Raw genomic sequence first — 9,896 nt, 5'->3', positions numbered from 1 at the left:
TTTCTGAAGCGCAGAAAAGCGGCGGGTCCGAAACGAGCGCAAATAACGCGGCCGCTGCCCGGGGACGGGGAGAGGGCGAAGGGAAGGTCGGAGAATTCCCCCATCGCTCTCTTCACCAGATAACCCGGCACAGTTACACGCAGGGGGAAAAAAAAAAGTTACAGGCAGCGTAAAATTAAAGCTTTTCATTTATCTGCCCAGCTCCCAGCTTTCGCTTCAGCCGGGGGGAAAAACACTTGCAGCGCCCGAGGTGCAAGAAGCAGCAGAATTGTCAGATTCCAGGCACGGAGCCCAGGGCAGGAGGGGAAACTCCAGGGAGGCATTTGCCCTCCGAGTCCTCCTGCCCGAGTTATCCCACCCGAGTCACCGGCGGAGGAGAAAAGAGGCGAGCCCGGGTGCCCAAAGCCAGCAGCTCCGGCGAGGTTTGTCCGCTCTGCCTCAATTGCTGTGATAAAGGGAAAGCTCTGTGCCCTGACCCTCGGCTGCATCCTCGGTTTGCACTGCGGGAAGGGGAAGGATTATTCCCTAAATTATTATTCCCTAAATTATTATCCCCTAAATTATTATTCCCTAAATTATTATCCCCTAAATTATTATTCCCTAAATTATTATTCCCTAAATTGTTATTCCCTAAATTGTTATTCCCTAAATTGTTATTCCCTAAATTGTTATTCCCTGAATTATTATTCCCTGAATTATTATTCCCTGAATTATTATTCCCTAAATTATTATCCCCTAAATTATTATTCCCTGAGTTATTATTCCCTGAATTATTATTCCCTGAATTATTATTCCCTAAATTATTATTCCCTGAACTATTATTCTCTAAATTATTATTCCCTGAATTGTTATTCCCTAAATTATTATTCCCTGAATAATAATTTATTATTAATAAATAATAATATTATTTATTATTAATAATAATTTATTATTAATAATAATTTATTATTAATAATAAATAATAATATTCTTTATTGATTAATGAGGTGAGCGGGGGTGCTGGCAGGGCCACCCGGCTGTCCTGGCTCGGGGCCGGGCTTGTCCCGGAGGGAGCCCCGGGCTCGCAGGGCAGCGCTCCCGAGCACCGGGCACAGCAGAGCCCCCTCTGCAAGGCCGGCTTCACGTCAAGGTCAAAACTATTTATTTCTGAAGGCCGGAAAAGGAGAGCTTCGTTAGAGATTGAAAGGATTGGGGGGAATGAAAATAATAATAATAATAATAATAATAATAATAATAATAATAATAATAATAATAATAATAATAATAATAATAATAATAATAATAATAATAATAATAATATATTAAAATAATATATTAACATAATAATAAATAATAATAAATAATAATAAATAATAATAATAAATAATAATAAATAATAAATTAAAATAATAATAAAAAATAAAATAATAATAATTTAAAAAATTTGAAAAATGGGGGGAAAAAAGATAGGAAGAAAAGGTTTTAATTGCGGGGGACTGGAGTGTCTGGACAGCTCCAAAGCCTTTTCCCTCTGCAGAATTCCAGAGCGAGAGCAAAACGTTCCTTGGCTCCAGCCTCCCCAGCAGCCCCCAAAGGTCCCCGGCCCCTCGGTGGGCCAGGCACGGCAGCATCGCCATCCCTCCGGCAGGATTTGCTCAGCCGGGGCTGGCAGCAGCGCTTCGCAATGGCTTGGGAAGAATTCCTGCCCGAAAGAGCGCGGGGAGCCCTCGGGAGCCGCAGGGTCGGGGGCACCGGGAGGCTGGCACCGCTTCTCGCAAGGAAACCCTAACAGGCTGTTTATTTCTGGACTACCGGCTCTTAACAAATCTACAGCACCTGAAGTGTTAGCACTCGATTAGTGCCAAGGACTCAAACCCCAGCGTTTACCGGCGAGGTATAAACAGAGTCCTCGGGAGATAGCTGGGAATTAGAACGGGAGGGGGCCCTGGACAGCTTAACCGACGGGGATTAAGAGGAAAACTTTTTTAAAAGGTACCATCTCTCTCGTTCTAAACAGTCCGAGGTGTCGAAAGCTCAGAGGGAGAGAGGATGTGCCCCCTGGAGCTAATTGCGGGCTTGGGAATTTTCTTCTCTTTGTTTGGTTGGTTTCAGAAAAAAAAAGATTTCGGGGTCTTTTTTTTTTTTTTTTTTTTAAGGAAAAATAGAAAGCACACCAGAAAAAAAAAAAAAAAAATACAAAACCACACTAAACCCAGCACTAATCGCATTTAGCGATCCCGGAGAGAAGCAGCGAGCGGGTGGGGACGGCAACTCCCGCCTGAAAGAGGCTCAGCCCCGAGGGGACAGCGAGAACAACCTGCAAACAGCGGGGGACAGAGCAGGACACCCCCACTTTCCCCTGACAGCCAGGAAAATAGCAGCGGGTTTTTCACCCTGTCTGCCCCACTTACACCTCTGGGGCCTGGGGCTGCAGAGAGCGTTTCTGGGCGCTCCTCGGGGTCCTGCCTCGCTTTACATTATTATTATTATTATTATTATTATTATTATTATTATTATTATTATTATTATTATTATTATTGTTATTATTGTTATTATTGTTATTATTGTTATTATTGTTATTATTGTTATTATTATTGTTGTTGTTGTTGTTGTTGTTGTTATTATTGTTGTTGTTATTATTGTTATTATTATTGTTATTATTGTTATTATTATTATCATTATTATTATAATCATTATAATTATTATTATTATAATCATTATCATTATTATATATTATATTACATTAATATATTATATAATAATAATGTAAATGTAAATGTAAATATAAATATAAATATAAATATAAATATAAATATAAATATAAATATAAATATAAATATAAATATAAATATAAATTATTATATATTACATTTAAATAATAATAATGATAATAATAATGAAATGATAATGATAATGATAATGATAATAATGATAATAATGATAATGATAATGATAATTATAATGATAATAATAATAATAATAATAATAATAATAATAATAATAATAATAATAATAATAATAATAATAATAATAATAATAATAATAATAATAATAATTTCCTCGTGTTACGTAAACGCGATCAAAAACGAGCCCGCAAAATTTAAAAGTGATGCTGGGGATAGCCGGGCAGGTCCCCCCGGGCTGGGCAGGACCCTGCGGGCTGTGAGCAGTGTCGGGAGCGGGGTGAAGCTGTCCCCACTGTCCCTTCGGCTGGACAATATATAATTATAATTACTCTCCGGAGCCTGGGTTCAGCGGGCTGCTGGAGAGCCGGGGAAGGGGAGAGAGAGGTGGGAAAGGGGGGAGGGATGGGTGCCGAGCCCCGACCCGGAAAGTCGGTGAGCTGCTGTATGTCAGTAACTTATTCATCAATCAGCCGGACACAGAGCAGACCTGGCCTCTCTTCGCCGAGTGTTTGCTTTTTCACCAATTATTGCGGCCCTGCAGCTCTTTTTGTTGATACAGTAGTTCTAAAAAGTGCTAATGTTCATTTATCAGGGGGCCGAGCCCGGGACTCCCACTAGTTGTGATTCTTCCAAAAATATAAACACGAAGAGAAGGGCTAAGGCTAAAGCCCCCATTTGTTTCCAAACCGCGGTATTAAAAGTGATGCATTGTTGAAGATAAAGCGGAGATAACGCTGTCTGTCTCCAATGAATGTCTCCCCGACGCATTAATGACATTCCAAATGATAGCTCCGGCTTATCGTTCAATTAATCACTTCCACCGTGCCCCATGGATGGGCAGCGTCCGTGTGAGCGGGGGGCTGCAGGGAGCCCGACACCCCCAGTGAATCCCGGATTGTCGGCCGGCAGCCCCCGCCCCGCCGGGATGCGCTCCGAGCCCGGCTCGGCCACCGGGAACACGAACTGGAAGGGATTTTTGACCCGGGATAAGGGGAGGGAGCGCTGGGAGCTGTTTCTCCCATCCCATCCAGGGGGATGTCGACGCTGCTCGGGGTTTGGGGAGGATTTGGGGATCACTTCGTTGTTTTAGCCGGTATCCAACCTATCCCTATAAACTTGTCATAAAAAGGAGGTGACGAGGGTAAGAAAGCGCCAGGGGTGCCCCAAACACTGCAAAGTTCTCCTCAGGCGCCTCTCCCGGGGCTGCCTCCACACTCCGGGCACTTCACCTTTCTCCTGCATCAGAGGAGTCTCCATCCCCATCCCCCGGAGTTATTCCTCAGGGAATTCCGCAGCAAACGCAGAAGTGAAGATGGAGCTGGCAGACCCCTCCCCTCATTAAATGGCAAAATTTCAGGCCTCCCGTTCACAGGGATCGCTCCCACCGGCATCGCCAGAGCCGGGGCTGCTTCGCCAGCAAAGCGATAATTCCCAGCACAGCCGCGGATCCAGAATTCAAAATATCCAGAATTCAAAATATCCAGAGTTCAAAATATCCAGAATTCAAAATTTCCAGAATTCAAAATATCCAGAATTCAAAATATCCAGAATTCAAAATATCCAGAGTTCAAAATATCCAGAGTTCAAAATATCCAGAATTTAAAATATCCAGAATACAAAATATCCAGAATACAAAATATCCAGAATTCAAAATATCCAGAATTCAAAATATCCAGAGTTCAAAATATCCAGAATTCAAAATATCCAGAATTCAAAATATCCAGAATACAAAATATCCAGAATACAAAATATCCAGAATTCAAAATTTCCAGAATACAAAATATCCAGAATTCAAAATATCCAGAGTTCAAAATATCCAGAGTTCAAAATATCCAGAGTTCAAAATATCCAGAATTCAAAATATCCAGAATTCAAAATATCCAGAATTCAGCTCCCTGGAAGAGAGCCCGGGGTGCCAAGACACAAAATCTCGAGGGGCAGTGGAGGGTCGGTCCTGCTGGGGGTGGCCAGGTGCTCACCTTTCCACCTTCCTGCGGGAGGAGAAGGGATTTGCACAGCTCTGAGAGCGGGGTTCACCCAAGAGCCCCCCCGAACTCCCCGCATCCCTTTTGGGTTTTTCTGCTCCGCTCCCACCCTGCCCATCCCCGTGCCTCTCTCAGCCAGGCGCTGCAGAAAGGACATTCTTTATTTATTTCTTATTCTTTATTTTATTTCTTTATTTTATTTATTTTCTCTGCAGAAAGGAGATTCTTTATTTCTTTATTTTTCTTTATTTCTTTATTTCTTTTCCCTGCAGAAAGGAGATTCTTTATTTATCTCTTATTCTTTATTTTATTTCTTTATTTTATTTATTTTCTCTGCAGAAAGGAGATTCTTTATTTATCTCTTATTCTTTATTTTATTTCTTTATTTTATTTATTTTTTCTGCAGAAAGGAGATTCTTTATTTATTTCTTTTTCTTTATTTTATTTATTTTCTCTGCAGAAAGGAGATTCTTTATTTATTTCTATTTTTTTTTCTCGCTCCCCCCCAACTCACAAAGCCCCGAACCGCCCCTCCGCTACCTGCGACTTTGCAGTTTTATTTTAGCGGCTCCTTTACTTACTCCTCCCTTACCCTGGTGTATTTTGCAACACCTTCACCCACGCTTGTTTTGGTTGATTTTTAATTTTTTTTCCCCTCCAGGCAGTGCTGCTTCTTTGTTTGAAAGCTTTACAAACAAACGAGAGCAAAACCCAATCGGCATTTCCCTGTCCAAAGGCGGGCAGGGGCTGCTCAGGGTCTCTCTCTTTTGCAATCACTGTACATCTGTATAAACCCTGAGCGCGGATTTCCCCTTGAACGCTCTTCACACAGCGCTGAACTCCCGTTTTTTAGTTCCTGCCATCGGATATTGCAGAATACTAAAAACGAAACCTCCGTAAAAAAAAAAAAAAATTAAAAAAAAAAAAAAATCAGCACATATTTGGTTGATGGTTTCCTCCCGGCTTGTTTATTTAATCTGACTGTATGATAGATAGCGTCAGACACTGACTTTGTACGCATTAAGCCATTCTCTTTTTGGGTTTTTTTTGTTTCAAATGGATGAACCAACTCGCCGCTGCGAAGCTGGATAAATTCAGTGCCGCCCCTTTAAAAGAGCGGAGCTGTTTTTGAGATGTATTACTATATTAGGTGACATGGAACTTTGCATCTCTCATACCATCACCGCAATGTTGGCCAATAGAAAGCTAAAGTCACCCAAAAAGTGCCTGGTCCCTCCTTCCCTCGCCTTATGGTCCGCTCGTACCTGGGCGCAGAGCTCAAGTCAGGGCCACTGTCGGGAATGCTATGTGCCCCCTCCGGGAGCCCACTGCTCCTCCTCATCCTCTCCCCACCTCCTTTTCCATGACCCTGGGCTGCGGCCGCTGGCCAGCTGTCCCCCGCAATGTTTCCTAGCCCTGTGACAAGCACCCCCTTCTCGGTGAAGGATATCCTGAACCTGGAGCAGCAGCAGCAGCACGGCGGGCTGGGCTCCATGGAGCTGGCCTCGCTGGCCTCCCCGTCCTGCATGCTGGCCACCTTCAAGCAGGAGGGGTTCGGCTCCGAGCCCCCCGCCCTGCCCGAGGAGCTGCCCGAGCCCCCCCCCGGCAAAACCGCGGCCGCTTTCCCCGGCTCCTACTGCCTGAAGAGCTACGTGGAGATGGACTCGGCCAAGGAGGCCAAGGCGGACAAGAAAGGTAAAGCCAAGGGCTCGGGGGAAAAGGGAGGGCAGGGGGATGCTAAAGGATATTATTAATTTAACCCCTAGAGGGGTTGGGAGCTCGGCCGGGGGTCCCCAGCTCTCACCTTTATCCCCTGGGATAAAGTCATCTTTATCCCGGGGAGGGTCCCGCGGGTCCCGGGGCTGTGTCCCTGCCCCGGGACGGGCAGAGGGTGACACGGGAGGCCTCGGCTTTGGGCAGAAAGCAGGTGACAAAGCCCATTCCTGATCCGCTCGGGGGTCGGGGCGGGTCTCAGCGCAAAGCTACGGTGCTGAATAAATCTGGATAAATCCGAGCTGAGGCACAGGCGGGCGGGACTCACATCAGTGCACGGGACACCGTTGTTTTCAAGCAAAAAAGACGGAAAATTTACTGAAGAGGTACCCAAAGCGGGCCGGTCCCGCTGCTGCGAGGCCGAGGAAGAACCAGAGCCCACTCACGTTGCATCCTCTTTATTAAATACTGATTTGTAAAAATTTTTGCACAATTTTTTCCTCCCCATTTTTTCCTTCGCCCGTTTATTTCGCTGCAGAGCTGTGCTCCCTACACAAGAGCCTGGAACAGGAGAAAAGAGACCTGGAAGATCCCGAGCGCCCCAGACAGAGGAAAAGGAGGAAACCTCGCGTCCTCTTTTCTCAAGCCCAAGTGTACGAACTGGAGAGAAGGTTCAAGCAGCAGAAATACCTCTCGGCCCCCGAGAGAGACCACCTAGCGAACGTCCTAAAGCTCACCTCCACGCAGGTGAAAATTTGGTTCCAGAACCGAAGGTACAAATGCAAAAGGCAGAGGCAGGACCAGACGCTGGAGATGGTGGGGATCCCTCCCCCGCGGCGGATCGCGGTGCCGGTGCTGGTCCGCGATGGGAAGCCCTGCCTGGGGGAATCTTCTCCCTACAGCTCGCCCTACAATGTCAGCATTAACCCCTACAGCTACAACGCCTACCCCGCGTACACCAACTACAACAGCCCCGCCTGCAACGCCAACTACAACTGCAGCTACCCCTCCGTGCAGCCCGTGCAGCCCTCGGCGCCCGCCAGCAACTTCATGAACTTCAGCGTGGGGGACTTGAATTCTGTGCAAACTGCCATCCCGCAGGGCAACGCGGGCATCTCCAGCTTGCACGGGATCCGAGCCTGGTGAGCCGGCCGGGGTGGAGGGGCCGGGACGTTCCGGGGCTTGGGGAGGGCTCGGCGGAGCATCCCGGAGGATCTCACGGCTCTGGTACCCACGGACGGGGGTCGCTGTTTGTGCCGGCCCAGGCGGGCACCGGAGGGGGATGCCCGCATTTCCCGGCCCCTCTCGCTCCCCTTCCACCCGGGTCTTCACCTTGATAATCCCTTTCCTTCCGTCCTACAAAGCAGCCGGTAATTTCGCGTGGCTTGCTCCCAACAGCACCCAGCCAAGCCCTGCAACTCTGTTTTTTGTTTTTTTTTTTTTAAAAAAAACCCAACTTTTACTCCATGTTAATTATTATTATTGACGTCCACATTTAATTTTTGCACTTCCCGTCCGGTCCCCGCTGTTCGGTATCTCGGCACCCCCAGGTGTCCCTTGCGAGGCTGCTACTGCCGGCCTGGGCAGGGATGAGGACAGACAGACCCCCGGCCCAGCCGAGGGACACAGACACTCCGGCCCGCCAGGTCCCGTAGGGTTCTGCACTAAAACGTGAATTAGTATGGAAATGCACTGCCCGCCCCTTCCGACGTGTTGCCCTTTGCTGTAGGAGCTGACGGAGATCAGCGAGTTGTCATTAAAGAGAGTGGCTGAACCTCGGCGTCCCTGGCGTTCTTCAGCATCCCGGGCATCCCTGCCCCGGCATCCCGGGCATCCCGGGAGCGGAGCCTTTCCCTGCCCCGGCTCTGTGCCTCCCCTTCTCCGTGTGTTCGGCATTCCCGTTTTGCCGCCTACGAGCGGTGTTTGTGTTTTAAGGAATTTTAAGAATCATTTTCGAGCCGTTTTTTGGAGCTCGCAGCCTGGCAGAGCCGCTAAGCCCCGGCCCGCTGGGCTCGGAGCGACCCCGCCGCTCCCTGTCCCCGGCAGCCTGGGGCTGATTCATTCCCTGCAGGGAAATCATTGCAAGGAGAGCTACCGACCCCCCAAATCATAACCCAAAGCCCCCAAACCGCCCCCAGCCCCTCCAGGTCCTGTCCCCATGGGGAGAGGAGCAAAGGACCCCCAGCCTGCCCCCAAACTGGGACAGCGAGGGGGGGTCCCCAGCTCCGGGGGGCTCCCCCAGCACCCGGGGGGCTCCCCCAGCACCCGAGGGGCTCCCCAGAACCCGGGGGGCTCCCCCAGCACCCGGGGGGCTCCCCCAGCACCCGAGGGGCTCCCCAGAACCCGGGGGGCTCCCCCAGAACCCGGGGGGCTCCCCCAGCACCCGAGGGGTTCCCCAGCACCCGAGGGGTTCCCCAGAACCCGGGGGGCTCCCCCAGCACTCGAGGGGTTCCCCAGAAGCCGGGGGGCTCCCCCAGCACCCGAGGGGTTCCCCAGAACCCGGGGGGCTCCCCCAGCACCCGAGGGGTTCCCCAGCTCCGGGGGGCTCCCCAGCACCCGGCTCCTGCCTCAGCCCCTGCCCCTCGGCCGCTTTTACGGTAGTCGCTATCAAATGTCAATTATTGGGAGTGAGAAACAGCAAACATTGTAATTCAGCGCAGTCACAACATCCTCTGAGAGTGGCTGGGGCTGTCCGGCCGGTGACAGGGCGATTAAGGGGACCTGCAGCCCCTCCTGCCTCGGCCCTATCGGCCCCATCAGTAAACAGGGATGGAGACAGGGTGGCTGTGGCCCTGGGACAGGGGATGAAAGGCTGCCGGGGAATGGAAGCTGCAGCCTCTCTCTCCCAACCCCACACACCCCCCGAGGCAGGATTGCACAGATAAGGAGCTCCCACCTCCTCCCAATCCCCGAGAGGAGCCCTGGGTGCTGCTCCTAAGGCGCTGGGCACTGCAGACACCTGAAAAGAGAAAAAGGGAAAAGAGGAACCTCAGCTCAGGGGAATCTGCCTGCCCAGAGAGCCACGGGGACTTGGGGGCTGTGACAAAGGGCCCCAAGCAGGGGGACAGGGCACCTGGGCAGGCCAGGAAGAAGCAGAGGCCACCTCCCCTCTTTTGGAACTGTCCCCAAGGCTCCACCAGGGCTCTGTCTCATCTCTCCGGAGGGGAGAGAGGCAGCAGAGCCACCAGAAAATTCCCTGCCTGGAGAGAGCCAAGGGTGTCCCCCAGGAGCTCCAGGAGAAGAGGAGGGAGTGGGGCAGGAGCGAGCTGGGTTTACACTGATGGGTGCTGGGGGACAGTCACACTTTGGGGAC

General features: G+C 49.5%; 1 protein-coding gene across 3 annotated transcripts; it reads left to right on the top strand.

Moving 5' to 3' along the window:
* Window positions 1-5,985: 5,985 nt before the first annotated feature.
* Window positions 5,986-8,357, top strand: NKX2-5 (NK2 homeobox 5). 3 transcript variants are annotated; one of them, XM_023935798.2, is made up of 3 exons: window positions 5,986-6,565; window positions 7,122-7,330; window positions 7,519-8,357. In XM_023935798.2, exons 1-3 carry the CDS (start codon window positions 6,274-6,276, stop codon window positions 7,918-7,920), a joined length of 903 nt encoding a protein of 300 aa, XP_023791566.1. In that variant the 5' UTR covers window positions 5,986-6,273; the 3' UTR covers window positions 7,921-8,357. The 3 variants fall into 3 exon arrangements, with proteins under 3 accessions (XP_023791566.1, XP_023791567.1, XP_023791568.1); XM_023935800.2 differs by having other exon boundaries at window positions 5,989-6,565; window positions 7,122-7,356; window positions 7,519-7,815; XM_023935799.2 differs by having other exon boundaries at window positions 5,988-6,565; window positions 7,122-7,815.
* Window positions 8,358-9,896: the final 1,539 nt, after the last annotated feature.

The sequence above is a fragment of the Cyanistes caeruleus genome, chromosome 15 (genome assembly GCF_971803275.1).
Source record: "Cyanistes caeruleus chromosome 15, bCyaCae1.hap1.1, whole genome shotgun sequence".
In the NCBI taxonomy this organism is placed as follows: domain Eukaryota; kingdom Metazoa; phylum Chordata; class Aves; order Passeriformes; family Paridae; genus Cyanistes; species Cyanistes caeruleus.
This window is presented reverse-complemented; position numbering and strand designations above follow the sequence as displayed.

Bases quoted from the DNA above. Each gene is read 5' to 3' on its own strand.
- NKX2-5 (XM_023935798.2), top strand. From the start codon at position 6,274: ATGTTTCCTAGCCCTGTGACAAGCACCCCCTTCTCGGTGAAGGATATC. The intron at 6,566-7,121 runs GTAAAGCCAAGG...ATTTCGCTGCAG, and splicing joins GGCCAAGGCGGACAAGAAAG to AGCTGTGCTCCCTACACAAG. The intron at 7,331-7,518 runs GTGAAAATTTGG...TAACCCCTACAG, and splicing joins TAAAGCTCACCTCCACGCAG to CTACAACGCCTACCCCGCGT.